The sequence below is a fragment of the Haliotis asinina genome, chromosome 14 (assembly GCF_037392515.1).
Source record: "Haliotis asinina isolate JCU_RB_2024 chromosome 14, JCU_Hal_asi_v2, whole genome shotgun sequence".
Taxonomy (NCBI): Eukaryota; Metazoa; Mollusca; class Gastropoda; order Lepetellida; family Haliotidae; genus Haliotis; species Haliotis asinina.
In genome coordinates, this window is record NC_090293.1 from 14,266,278 (window position 1) to 14,281,981 (window position 15,704).

At 41.1% G+C, this 15,704-nt stretch overlaps 1 protein-coding gene across 1 annotated transcript in view; it reads left to right on the plus strand.

Moving 5' to 3' along the window:
• LOC137261977 (coadhesin-like) overlaps nt 1-15,704 on the plus strand; it is a 114,297-nt gene that overhangs the window by 15,687 nt on the left and 82,906 nt on the right. The window contains exons 3-4 of the mRNA XM_067799781.1: nt 408-599; nt 2,998-3,186. Coding sequence (XP_067655882.1) covers nt 408-599; nt 2,998-3,186 — 381 coding nt within the window. The remainder of the gene's footprint in view (nt 1-407; nt 600-2,997; nt 3,187-15,704) is intronic.

Genomic DNA, 15,704 nt, shown 5'->3' on the forward strand with positions numbered 1-15,704 from the left:
GGTGACCTTACGTTTTAACTCACTCAAACACTTCATGTTCCACAAAATATGCTGCACGGTGGCATTGATCACTATATAAGAAAACTGAAAGAATTCATTCACAACAGATTCCTGCAAAACAAAAACGATTGTTTGAAACATCTTATTCATTTGTCTATCTGGGAACAACTTCCTTTATTCATTCATTATTTATTTGTTAAGGAAATATATTTATTCAGTAAAGTGTAGTCACATTTAAAAATGTTTTTAAGTAACATTTGATTTGTCGTTGCAATGATGTTACCTCACAATTTACTTATCACGAATGCGCCGTTTGTGTTGTAAGAATTCTGATTTTTAGATGAAAGATAGCATCAAAACCATCTTCCCGTCCCGGGACACTATGCGTCGTCTCTGATGTTTTCCAGTTGACGGAGGTGTCACCGCCTGGGGGTCGTGGGGCACGCTGGTGTGTTCACTGACGTGCGGCACCGCGGCCACAGGAACCAGGACTCGAACCCGAACTTGCACCAACCCTGCCCCAGCTCACGGTGGAGCAGACTGTTCCGAGGCCCTCACTTGCACCACCAGTGAGAACTGTGGTTTCTCACCATGTCCAGGTGAGGTAATACACAGACCTATGGTAATTATCTATTGGCATGGTCGGAATGACGCATGGTAACTATTGTGTCGCATTTACTTTTGCTAGCTTGAATTTTCTGTGATATAGGAAGCCAGTTATGAACTAATAAAGTAAAATATGATGGTGTGATATAATATAATATCTTTAATATATACATAATAGCCTGAAGAAAACTTCATCCAAACAATGACGTTAGGAGCGTCAGCGTTCAGGGCATCCACGAGTGACCAGTCATAGGAGAGACACAGTACTCCTTCTCAAAAACTGTTTCATCGCCGTTTGCCCAACACAACTGTCAAAAACGGCTTAAATCGTATAGTATAGATACAGGGTATTAGATCGAGACGACCTATAAGACATGCGAGTGTGCGCCGTGCTGGCTGCAATTTTGAGAGCTCTGCATTTCACTTGTTATTTCGTAATAACACTTGCGACTAGAAGCGTGAAAATTGTCTTGAATGTGTGCCTAGCACCAGAGAACACAGCCGGGAAATAATCTGTACTCTACTCCATTTTCTTGTGGAGATGTTTGATATTTGTGATATATGAAATTCAAACAGGGTGTCCCAATTTGTTGGACATCAAGAAAAACAAACAAGTGGCCACCTGAGTTGTTCACTGGACTATGCAGATTAATGTAATCAGCTTGTCATGAACTTTATTGTTAACAATACTGGTATGTAGATCAGAGAAGAAAAGAACCCATAAGTTTCCCTTACCAATTCTAAGCTTAAAAGGTCTCTGGATGTTTGTTGTGTCCCACACAACACCAGTAGGGGGATATCTATCATCGTTTGATGCACTGGGACAATGACATGACATTAAACTGTCTTGAGCTCAACAGTGAAAAGACGGGACTGTTGATTCTCTCTTTTCTGCCCCCCTGTGGAATTGGAAGCTACATCAATGAAACAAGCAAAGAAGCACGAAATCTTGGATTTATATTTGATTATATTTGATTCATCTCTGCAGAGTCCAATGTGAACAATGTATGCAGCTATGCATATTTTAACATCAACATTGCCTGAATACGTCTGTTTATAAACCTAAGACCGTAACAGACCATTGTTCAATCCTGTGTGGTGTCCCATTTAGATCACTGCAATGCTCTTCTGATTGGATTACCAAAGCAACTGATGGCAAAGCTCCAGCGCGTTCAGAATTGTGTACCTAGACGTGCGACAAAGAAAGACAACCACATTCCTCCAGTGTTAGAGAAACATCATTGGTTGCAGACAAGATCACGTACAAAGCGCCCCTGTTATAACCTTTGAAGCAAAGACGGGCCTAGCCCCCGTGTATGTCCAGGAACTCTTCCAAGAATACAGGCTCACAAGGTCTCTTAAATCCATGGGACAAGGCATGGTGCGTGTTTCACATGCAAGGACCACCCCACCGCCAATGGAGATCGATCCTTCTACAGAATAGCTGTACGACTCTGGAATAATTTGCCATTAAAACTGAGAGTTATGATTAATATGGCCACATTTGAACCTAATCTCAAGAGACGCCTTTTTCTCAAATACATACGCCTAGACATTGCTGATGCCTATGGCATGCATCCTCTCAAAACGCTTTTGAGCACTTATACTGACTGGATTCTTGCGCTATGTACGTTCTTAGCTGTAGAGTATAAAGCAGTATGACTAACAAAGTCGATTTCCTGATGGCTGAGAGGGTATAGCGCACGCATTTTTTGTACACAGTGGAACAGCGTGTAACAAGTGGGTGTGCGTGTCGCTGACTTTACTGTAACTTGCCCTTGCAACGATGGATACAATCTGAGTGAACACCAGTACATCACTGGTTGATGGACCACACATCGATGACCACCGTCTACACACAACCCCAGTCTTTATGTAGGATAATGACAAGCCAAGTCGTGCACCTACCGTTATTGGTCTCCTACGTCAATTGGTGATAGTAATGCTACCTATCCAGATTCCACAGAGTATGTTTGGAACATTATGAATGGCTGAATTTGCCAAAGAAACCCCCCGTTCACAATCTGTATGCACTGGAACAGGCATCCATAAAATATGGAGCACAATATATCAACATCAAATCAATGCCGGACACAGTCAGTGAGGAGTGGGGTTAACGAGTTACTGTTGTGACAGAAATAGAGCTACACATCTATGTCTTGAATTTGCATTGCATAGCTGTGGTTCTTATACGGGATAGTGTTTACATGTATGTATGTGTGTGCGTGTGTGTGTGTGTGTGAGCATATCTCAGTCATCACACTGGGTCGTGGCATATCGTAATATACTTACAATAAGTATAAACGAATAACATTACATTATTTTTTCATTGACTTAACAGGAAGTTTCTTAGAAGCATTTTATTTAACATAACATTTTATTCATCTTTAGTAAACGGTGGAGTCAGCAGTTGGAGCTCTTGGAGTGGCTCCTGTACACAAACCTGTGGCACATCTCATACAGTCCCCAAAACTCGCACTAGAACCTGTGCGAATCCAGCTCCAGCTCATGGTGGATCTGACTGTACGGAGACTCTTTCAGAAACGTCGGTCTTCAACTGTGGCCTGCCTGCATGTACAGGTAGACGTTTGCATTTAAGTCAAGAATACTTTTTTCATAATTATGTTTACTACATACAAGGAAAAGCACAAATTTACACGTTGACTCGAAAACACCCACAATAAGTAAAAATTGGCACAAGATGGCGTCTAAAAATATTTGCAGTTTCCTGGTAGTCTTGTGGGTAAAACATTCGGTCGTCCTGCCCAAGACCCGGGTTCGTTGCCCCAGATGGGTACTATTCATGAATCTCAAATGTGGTTTAATATTGGTGCACTGTTGCTAAAAGCAGTGCGAAGGTAGCCATTCACGCATTCGCAGGAACAGAAACAAGGCGACGAATAATGTTATTTCTGTTATGTTTTACAGATTAAAAATTGAAATGCAGCAGAGAGGGTTCGGGTGATCCTGGCACAGTCAGGCTGGTCAAGCTCATCGTCAGCTCAGGGCCCTCGCCCCCTCTACACGCAGCCCAGACAGCGAATGGGACTTCTCCCAGGAAACACTGCCTAGTCGAACCCACCAAGAACTTTCCGGAGAATATGGAGGCTCCCCAACACAGCAGCCTTCTGCATTACCCAGATTGTCAGAAGGGCTGTGCTCCCGGTGGAGAACCCGGGCACTCTTCTGATCTGCGCCAAGAGATCAGGAGGTACCAAACCAAGGGCACCGAGAACAATGGGGAGCCTGACGACAGTGTACTTGGGATGCAAGCGAGACATTTCAAAGGCGAGGTCCGCATATTTATCATGCTTTTCCTGAATCTTGCCAATCACATTGCTGTCAAAAGGGACAGAAAATTCAATGATATAAATAATTTCATTGGTTTTATCACAAAGGACAAGATCAGGTTTGTTGGCTGGAATTCGTCTCAGGCTGTATATTGGCCTATTCCAGAGAAGTTTAAAAGCATCATTTTCCAGGACGCCCTGGACATGTTCACGGTCATACCATGGATGGACCTCGGAGTCAAAGCCACAGGCATGGCGGAGACGATAGTAAAAGCAGCGAGCGATGCCATCATGTCTTTTAAGATATGATGTTTGTGCCAAGGAAGGGCATCCACTGATAAGGTGTTGGACAGTCTCTGTAAATTCATTGCAAAGACGACATTTCATATTGATATTTTCTTTAAGAATCACATTCTGGCGATTGCGAGTGGGAAGTGACTGGTCCTGAGCAGCAAAAAGGAAGCCCTCAGTTTCACATTTGAGACCAGCCGACTTCATCCAGGCGAAGGAGTCAGTTGGATTGCTGTTCTGTTCCACACACTGCATATACACACGATGCAGTGGCTTCTCAGACAGCTTCTCCACAAAGGACCGACTCTGGGCAGACTTGGTGAAAGACTTCACCTGGTTTACTCCCATCACTGTACCGTCCAGCAGTACATCGCCATCAACAAAATCAACTTCAAATTTCAAATTGTGTCCAACAACCTTGGCACGCTTAAAGTAGCTGTGGAATTCCTTGCTTTCATCATGAATCTTGACGTGCATCACCAGAGGATCATCTGACAAATAAATATGTGCAAAAGTACACAATAAGATTCTGTCATGAAGAGCTTCCACATTAATCAAACCCCGACCTCCCGAATTGATTGGCATATATAAACGATTAAGAGAGGAACGAGGGTGGTGTGCTCTGTTATCAGACATGATCCTTCTGGTCAGGCGGTCAAGATTCTGGATGCCTTGTTTTGTCCAATCAACTACTCCAAAGGAATAGGAGAGGACTGGCACAGCAAAGGTATTGGTGGCTTTGACTTCGTTTCGAGCATTTAGCTCTGAACTCCAGATTTTCTTTAAACGAGATTTATACTCGGCCCGAAGTTTATCTTGAATCTGGGCATTCTGGAGCGTGTCTCGAACTTGCATTCCAAGATAGGTGTAGGCCTGATCTTCCACAAGATGCTCAATAACTCCTCCCCCTTGTAACTTGACCGATCCATCATTAGTTACCTTGCCACATTTCAGATGAAGATTATTACATTTGTCGAGTCCAAATGTCATGCCAATATCATTAGAGAAGGACTCGACAAGGAGAACCTGTTCTTTCAAATTGGTCTCTCCTTTGGCAAGGAGCTCGATGTCATCCATATAGAGGAGATTATTATTATTATTATGTTTTACAGATTAAAAATTGAAATGCAGCAGAGAGGGTTCGGGTGATCCTGGCACAGTCAGGCTGGTCAAGCTCATCATCAGCTCAGGGCCCTCGCCCCCTCTACACGCAGCCCAGACAGCGAATGGGACTTCTCCCAGGAAACACTGCCTAGTCGAACCCACCAAGAACTTTTCGGAGAATATGAAGGCTCCCCAACACTGCAGCCTTCTGCATTACCCAGATTGTCAGAAGGGCTGTGCTCCCGGTGGAGAACCCGGGCACTCTCCTCATCTGCGCCAAGAGATCAGGAGGTACCAAACCAAGGGCACCGAGAACAATGGGGAGCCTGACGACAGTGTACTTGGGATGCAAGCGAGACATTTCAAAGGCGAGGTCCGCATATTTATCATGCTTTTCCTGAATCTTGCCAATCACATTGCTGTCAAAAGGGACAGAAAATTCAATGATATAAATAATTTCATTGGCTTTATCAAAAAGGACAAGATCAGGTTTGTTGGCTGGAATTCGTCTCAGGCTGTATATTGGCCTATTCCAGAGTAGTTTGTAGCTGTCATTTTCCAGGACGCCCTGGACATGCTCAGCGTCGTACCATGGATGGACCTCGGAGTCAAAGCCACAGGCATGGCGGAGACGATAATAAAAGCAGCGAGCCATGCCATCATGTCTTTTAAGATATACTGTTTGTGCCAAGGAAGGGCATCCACTAACAAGGTGTTGGACAGTCTCTGTAAATTGATTGCAAAGACGACATTTCATATTGATATTTTCTTTAAGAATCACATTCTGGCGATTGCGAGTGGGAAGTGACTGGTCCTGAGCAGCAAAAAGGAAGCCCTCAGTTTCACATTTGAGACCAGCCGACTTCATCCAGGCGAAGGAGTCGCTTGGATTGCTGTTCTGTTCCACACACTGCATATACACACGATGCAATGGCTTCTCAGACAGCTTCTCCATAAAGGACCGACTCTGGGCAGACTTGGTGAAAGACTTCACCTGGTTTACTCCCATCACTGTACCGTCCAGCAGTACATCGCCATTAACAAAATCAACTTCAAATTTCAAATTGTGTCCAACAACCTTGGCACGCTTAAAGTAGCTGTGGAATTCCTTGCTTTCATCATGAATCTTGACGTGCATCACCAGAGGATCATCTGACAAATAAATATGTGCAAAAGTACACAATAAAATTCTGTCATGAAGAGCTTCCACATTAATCAAACCCCGTCCTCCCAAATTGATTGGCATATATAAACGATTAAGAGAGGAGCGAGGGTGGTGTGCTCTGTTATCAGACATGATCCTTCTGGTCAGGCGGTCAAGATTCTGGATGTCTTGTTTTGTCCAATCAACTACTCCAAAGGAATAGGAGAGGACTGGCACAGCAAAGGTATTGGTGGCTTTGACTTTGTTTCGAGCATTTAGCTCTGAACTCCAGATTTTCTTTAAACGAGATTTATACTCGGCCCGAAGTTTATCTTGAATCTGGGCATTCTGGAGCTTGTCTCGAACTTGCATTCCAAGATAGGTGTAGGCCTGATCTTCCACAAGATGCTCAATAACTCCTCCCCCTTGTAACTTGACCGATCCATCACTAGTTACCTTGCCACGTTTCAGATGAAGAGTATTACATTTGTCGAGTCCAAATGTCATGCCAATATCATTAGAGAAGGACTCGACAAGGAGAACCTGTTCTTTCAAATTGGTCTCTCCTTTGGCAAGGAGCTCGATGTCATCCATATAGAGGAGATGAGTGAGAGGTGTTGGGGATCTGTGCTGAGGAGGTCCGGGATGGTACCCTTCCTCCCCGTTGAGCAGGAAACTCAAAGGATTTAGAGACAGACAAAAGAGCAATGGACTGAAGGAGTCCCCCTGAAATATTCCCCTTCTGATTTGAATAGATTCCGAAGTCTGCACCTCTCCTTGCGAGTACATCTCAAGTTGAGTCGACCAGCAACTCATTAAAGACTTGAGTAAATCAAGTAGTCGCTCAGGGAGGTCATTACACTGAAGAGACTTCAGAATCCATTCGTGAGGGACAGAGTCGTATGCCTTTTTGTAGTCTATCCAGCACATGGAGAGGTCGCGGTGGTATGTTTTAGCCTCTTCCAAAATCATTTTCTGTACAAGAAGTTGATCCTTGCACCCCCAACATCCCTTTCTCGCCCCCTTCTGCTCTCTGTAAATTATCTCATTGGAAGAGCAGTAACGTGACACGAGGTTTGACAAACACCCTGTGAATAATTTATATTGAGTATTTAGACATGTGATAGGGCGGAAGTTTTTGGGATCCGTCAAGTCTAGTGGATTTTAGATGTTGTGACCAAGATATTCTTGGTCGGGTTCTGTGCCTTCCCCTGGGGCAAGTCCCATCTCCAGTGTGGTTGGTGTCACTACCGGAGGAAGGCTTATTATTATTATTATTAATATTATTATTATTGTCTTATTCGATGAGAAAAATATAAATATTGTTGTGGAACCGTTCGAAATTAGGTTATCCAGTTGCCTCATCCCGATGAAATAAATGAAATGGGCGAAATGTAACTTGTTTATAGACCGTCTTCGTATTTCGATTATACTGATTATTTTCATATTTTATAGCAACAGCACCAAACTTTGGCACCTGCAGCTCCTCCTGTTTGGGGACAAACGTTGTCTGTAATAACGGATATTGTGTGTGTGACATCATGTACATCAAACGTGGCAGCAGTTGTGTCCAGGGTAAGTATTTGGAACAAATAACCATTATATCGTAACAAATCACCCGCCCCAGGTGAGTCAATAGGAAGTAAAACTGTAAGTATGGGTTTGACATAGGTCTGGCTTTCGATATGGATCATCGAAACCGACAGCAATTAACACTATCGTGTATTGCATGAGAAATATATCACAAGCGCTAAACATAAGTCTTCAAGAACTGATTATACTTCACTCCTATCAAATTATTTGCTTGTTATTTTAGGTTGCGGTTCAGCTGGATATGGATCAGGCTTCACCCTCTTCCACGACAAACTCCTCAATGGTTACAACGACAAGATTGTCCAGTCGATTAACACAGTGGAGGCTTGCATGAGTCTGTGCCTGTCAGAATCAGGATTCAGCTGTGTGACTGCTGACTATCAGCATCAGTCGAAAACATGCTACCTCAGCAAAACACCTTGGTATAATGCACCTTCCGACAAAACTGTCAGTAGCACCGTCTATCACCAGATTATCCGCAATTGTGCTTAAAAAAAACATCAAATGAAAAGTTACCAGTACCATGTGCGCAAAACTTTGCGACTGTTTCTCATGACGTAAGGCTGGGATTTCAGATAGATCAGGTGACGTCATCTACACAAGGAAAAACTGTACCTGGTAAATTGTACCTCAGAGGTTGATGGTGTGCTCATATAGTTCTTTAGAAAGCACCACATCAAACGTGATTATATTTCAGTTCCAATTCTTTCCGCCAGATTTCATCAGAGTCCTTCCGACGATATGTTAGTAATCATCTGAATGAGGTTCATGATTGCTCTTTGTACATAGTGTTATTGTTACGGTGCGCCCGTCGAATGTTTCTTGTGATGTTGGGGTGAGATTTTAGAAAGATCAGCTTGATTAAATGCCTATTTCAAAAGAATTCAGAAATACGAGAAAACCCATAAAATGTGGGTCACAGTTGTCTGGTGACAGCAACAAGAATTCTTGTTATGCTGAATATTTGTATGTGTTTTAATGGGTGAGTGAGTTAAAATTTAACGTCAGATCGGCGATATTGCAGCCATATCGTGACGAGATCATTCTTGAATAGAAATTGAATATATGTATATGATAAAATCCTGTCGACGAAAGGCAGTTAAACCGTCAGAAGATCACAGAGGGAAGTAAAACTAGCGTGGAAGGTCAAAACTAAAGAGCACTATTTGGACAGTACAATATAAAACCTGGCTATAGATCACAAACACCTGAAGGTAGATCACCATACTAGGGACCATGGGGACTTACACTACCTTTGCCACCTGCATGGACCCTAGTTGGCTTCACACCATCCCTTCAGCTGCTAGCGAGTGTAAGAAATTCTAGCCAAAATTCAAACAACAAAAATACTACATTTAGGAACCCGGTAGACTTACATTTGACTTCGAATGTTTTGGGAAAATGTTTTTTGTTTTAATGAGCGGATGCTCGAGAGAGGATAGTTCATAGTTATATGTTGTTACTACCAAGGAGACGCACAATTTACTGTGTTTGGCTACCATTTTACATTTATGACATCACGGCAGGCACCGAGTTTCAAGACTCAAGATTCATGAGAAGTGATTGGATTATTCCGATTGGCACCACAGCATCATAACGGTTTTTAATCAGAACACAATACTCTCGGCATTTGTTACTGTGGACACTCAGTAAATTATGACCTTGGTGAACGTCTTGCCTTTGCCGCCAGATATCATCATATCCCTTTTAATGTTATATCTCTCTCTCACTCACGCACACACACACACACACACACATATATATATATAAATAGAGAGAGAGAGAGAGAGAGAGAGGAGAGTTATTGTGAATGAACGAACGAATGAATGAATGAATGCATCTGGCGGCAAAGGCAAGACGTTCACCAAGGTCATAATTTACTGAGTGTCCACAGTAACAAGTGCCGGGAGTATTGAGTGTGTGTTAGTGTGATATAAAGTTAAATACTCTTACGAACATTTCAGTACTACCACATCCCTAACGTAAAGCATGCTGTAATTCTGTAATTGTTGACCTGTAAAAATTGCAAATTCTGTGAATCCTGCAGCAGATTACACAAATTCACTACTCGTGTATTTCCCTAAATGCTGCATGATGTCGAAATACATTGAAACTGTACACTTAAGATATGAGTAAATGTTATTACCAGCACTGAATTCGATGGAAACGTCATTTTTCCTACATGATGAAACAAGAAAAAATAACTACAGTAAAGTGAGCGTCTTTACTGTATCTTCACCCACAAGAGCCTTTGAGAGATAAGGCGCACATGATGTTTCTCAATAGAATAGGGTAGGACTGCATGGTGTTCGTTGGGATTTATTTGAACACTTCCTTGTTTCTCCAAATTAGAAATGAATGTGTCCCAATTTACATTTCAATGTTTATACGAATTATATATTTATATTTAACGATTCAGTCAATGATAACATCCTGGACAGGTGATCAAAACAAGTAGGATTGTACTTATTTGGTAGATTGTATTACACCATAGATGCCCAACATAAAAAACTGTGATGTCAGTTGGTGATGTTTTTGCAGTGACGACAAAGTCCACGTAAAATGAAATCAGCTGTTGCCGTTTGCCGTAAAGGTCAAGGTCGTGTAAGAATACAGTGATACGGCACTATGGACGCACACTCTCTGTATAATGCTACTAAGAAAAGAGCGCTACATATTGACTAGCTACTCTTGCACGAAGACAAAAAATACAAACACATTTTGAATTGAAATTTAATCTTTGTCACCTTAAGTAACTGTAAGAAGTGTATAACTAGAAAACATTGTTAATGGAAAAGGTATTCGTCGTCTGAAGAGTGAGAGGAGAGCGAGCAACACGGCGACGGTTTGTAACGTCTCGGTCTCATTCACTGGTCTAGAAGACTTGTCTATTTTGATGTATATTGGACCTCCCGTATACTGGACCTCCGAGATATCATAGGATAGTGTGAACAATATAGCTAGACAAGGCTTTGCTTGTGTATGTGTACGACATGCATTGGGATGTTAGATTTATTTCGGACCAACTGCCGATGATGGACCGATTGAAGACGCTCGACGCGAACATGGAAACATGGCAGGCTGATTTCCGGTCGAAGACATCAGATTTCCCACTTCCCCGGTGTTGTGCAGCAGAAAGGTGTGAGTAATTGTTCATACTCTGTACATTTTCATGTCCAGACACTTGCATGATTTGCGTTGGAGCTACGTTGTCTTGGAACCTCTGAATCAAATGTTTGCGGGCACTGTGATTTGTTAGCCGTTTGTCGCCAGTGACGTGTGCTCCACATGTCGTAATCGAGCCGAATTTATTTTTACCTTTTCTTGAAATCTCACATCAATAAACACGGTGTGTGAAAAATTGTTTGTAACGTTTTGTATTTGATAGCATTTCATTGGTTTGATCTCGTAGTAGCGAGACTGAACATTCGTTGTAAATTTGTAGTAAAAAGTTGTGAATGAAAAAAATAGTTCCACATTCCAATGGGGTCATGGAGGTCATGGTCGGATAACTGACCAATGAAATTCGTGTTCGGGTTTCTTACACGTGTGCAACATATGATTTTTATGTACTCGGTTATGTTTCACTGTATGGATAATAAATCACATTATTTGTTGCCAAGAGAAATATTTTTATATGCAGTATAAAACATGCTTCCAAATCTAGCTTCTTGTATAAAATCTATAAGAAATGTCACTTTGGTGTGCCATGTGTACTGGAAATGCTTTGTGACACAAACCTATTAAAAACACCTAGAGATTTGGCTTAGCTATAATTATTAATTTATTTAATAAAGAAATTCCGAAAGAAAACTTATTGTGTCAAAGCAGCAAAAATATACCTAGATGAACAATTTCAATCACAAATGGAGCCTTGTCTTCCCCATACTGAGATGACTCCATACTGAATCAATTTGCACGGCTCCTGACATCGTCTGTGCGTTAATGATTTATCCATGCTTATGAATATATTAATATATTGACATCATACCTGTACACCATGTGTCCGTATTATCTGTATTGTACGTCTGTCATATTTCTTTGCGGGGCATGTTTAGAAGTTGGTGAATCAGATAAGGACAAAACTTTATGGATGAGCAACGTCTTTATTTAGGTGGGGCGACGTTTCGATACACCTTCTTGTATCGTTGTCAAGCAAGTAGTGAGTGAGTGAGTGAGTTAATATTTAACGTCACATCGGCAATATTTCAGCCATATCGTGACGAGAACATTTTGATATTGAAATTAAACATGCCTACATTATAAACACCTGTCGTCAAAGGACAGTAAAACAACTAGAATATCACAGTTATAATTAAAACTAGTGTGGAGAGTTAAAACAAATACCACTATTTGGACAATACAATATAAAATACGGGCTGTAGATCGCCAGCAACTGAAGGTAGATCACCATACTAGGGACCATGGGGACTTACAGCACCTTTGCTACCTACATGGACCCTAGCTGGATTTACACCATCCCTTCAGCTGCTGGCGAGTGTAAGAACTTTTAGCCAAAATTAAAAGAACACAAATACTTTGCTTAAAAATCCTGGAAAGTATAAATTAACTTTGAAAATTTTTGGACTTACGTACCCTCTCAGGAGGACAATAATTTTACAATACTTCAGCCCCCTTTGAGGGTACAGCCACTAATGATCAATGTTCCTAATCTATACTACCAACCCTTAAAATACAACTATCTACAGAACATATCAATTATAATTCAACAAGGAAATCAATTTCCTTTAAAAATCCAAGAAATAAATGAGTATTTACTGTGTTAAAATGATCCGAAAGTGTTTTTACATCAAATATTTCACCACAGTCAAGCAGGATGTGCTTGACCGTGGTTCTCTCATCACATGGGATGCAAAACGGAGGATCTTCACCTTTCAACAGGTATGCATGTGTATACCTCGTATGACCAATACGGCATCGTCGTAGTATGACCTCTTCAAATCTGGACTGACAACCCAAGTGGGTATAACCAATGTAGGGTTTTATCTCATGTAATTTATTGATACCTACCTGAGTGTCCCACTTCTTTTGCATCAGATCACGGATATAAGAGTGAGTGAGTGAGTTAATATTTAACGTCACATCGGCAATATTTCAGCCATATCGTGACGAGAACAGATTGGAAATTGAAATGGGAAATGTGCATACTATAAAAAAACTGTCGTCAAAGGACAGTAAAACAACTAGAATATCACAGCTACGGATAAAACTAGTGTGGAACGGTAAAACTGACAGAACTATTTGGACAAGACAAGATAAAACACGGGCTATACATCACCAGCAGCTGAAGGTAGATCACCATGCCAGGGTCCATGGGGACTTACAGTACCTTTGCTACCTGCATGGACCCTGGCTGGATTTACACCAGCGCTTCAGACACTGGCGATTATAGGAAGATTTAGCCAGAATTTAAAACAACAAACACACTACAACTAAAAAGTATGGTTCAGCAAAATCGTCTTTGAAAGTTTTGGGGACTTACGTACCCTCTTGGGAGGACCATAATTTTACGCTACTTCAACCTCCCTCGAGGGCACAGCCACTAACGATCGCAGCTGCTAATTTACAATACCATGCACAAAAGATATATTATCTATGTGCAAAACATATTCAGAATTTATGTAGCAATTCTATTTCCTTTAAAAAGTCAATTTATTAAATGATGATTAACGTTATAAAAAAGATCCTTTACAGTTTTCTCATTGAAATATTTATCCCTTGTGATGGCAAAATCAACACAATCAAGCAGGACATGCTTAACAGTGATTCTCTCATCACAAGGGATACAAAACGGAGGATCCTCACCTTTTAACAAGTGTTCGTGAGTATATCGCGTATGGCCAATGCGACATCGTCGTATAACAACCTCTTCAAATCTGGACTGAAAACCCAAGTGGGTATAACCGATATAGGGCTTTATTGCATGCAATTTATTGATACCTACTTGGGTGTCCCACTTCTTTTGCATTAGATCACGGATATATGATCTTATGACAGCCTTATAATCAGAATAGGGTATGAGAAGCGGTGTCACAGATTTGTTGAGTGCTAGCTTGGCAGCACGATCGGCCATTGTGTTACAAGAGATTCCAACATGGCTGGGTAACCAACAGAAGACGATGTCATGCTGGCCAGTAGCAAGTTCATTATACAATTCAACAATGTCAGCTAAAAGTGGATGCTGAGAAGATACATTTTTAATAGCCTGGAGGCATGAAAGAGAGTCTGAATAAATGATATATTGTTTATATTTAGAGTGTTTGTTAATATAGTTTAGGGCTGTTAATATGGCATGTGCTTCTGCTGTAAAAATGGAACTGCTATTTGGTAATCTAGAAGATATTGTTCTGGATCCAATGACAGTGGCACAAGCAACTGCGCCACCATCCTTGGACCCATCTGTAAATAAGGATTTATATGTACTATACTTACTTTTTAATTGATTATATTCCTGTTTGTATTGTAAGTCATTAGTGTCTGATTTTTTATATTTACTTAATGTAAGGTCAACTTGTGGTCTAACCAGTTGCCAAGGGGGAGAAGAAAACAAGCGAGAATGAGCTATATTATCCAGCTCAATGCCAGCAGCAGAAAGAAAAGGTTTAACTCTCAGTCCAAGAGTCGGAACAAGAGAAGACATCTTATTGTACAAATCCCCATACGGGGGATTGAAGACACAGTTATATGCAGGATTGGACTTATTTGAATACAGTTTAGTGAGATACTGTAAAGATAATTTAATACGACGGTGGCCAAGAGAAGGTTCGTCTGCTTCAACGTATAGACTGTCAATAGGAGAAGTCCGGAATGATCCAAGACAAAGTCTTAGACCTTGTTGATGGATAGAATCAAGTATTTTGAGGTTACTTTTACAGGCTCCACCATAGACAATGGAGCCGTAATCCAGTTTAGATCTGATGAGTGACCTGTATAAATGTAGGAGGGTTGTTTGGTCTCCTCCCCACTTTGTATTTGAAACGACTTTCAACAAATCGAGCGCCTTCAGGCATTTGGTTTTTAGGTATTTAATATGTGGCAGAAAGCTTAAGTGTGAGTCAAAGATGAGACCAAGGAACTTACCTTCCTTGACAACTTTGATGGGTGCACCATTTAAAAATAAGTCAGGGTCTTTATGAGGTTTGTATTTTCGGCAGAAGTGAATGCAGTTTGTTTTAGATTGAGAAAATTTAAACCCGTTCTCAAGGCACCATTTATGAATTTTGTTTAGACAGATTTGTAACTGTCTCTCAATGGTTCGCATGTTTTTGCCACGACAAGAAATATGAAAGTCATCCACGAAAAGAGAACCATTGACTGAATCTGTTAAAACCTTTGAAAGCCTATTTATTTTAATACTAAATAAAGCCATAGACAAAAGACTGCCTTGTGGAACACCCTGGTCCTGTTGGTAATGATCAGAGAGGGTAGACCCCACTCGGACTTGAAACTGTCTGCCCGTTAAAAACTGTGATATGAAATGAGGCAAACGACCTCGTAAACTAACGTCATGTAAATCTTTTAAAATACCATGTTTCCATGTAGTATCATATGCCTTTTCAAGGTCGAAAAATATAGATACAGCATGCTGGTTATTAACAATAGAATTCTTAATGAAAGATTCCAATCGAACCAAATGGTCAATAGTGCTTCTGTTT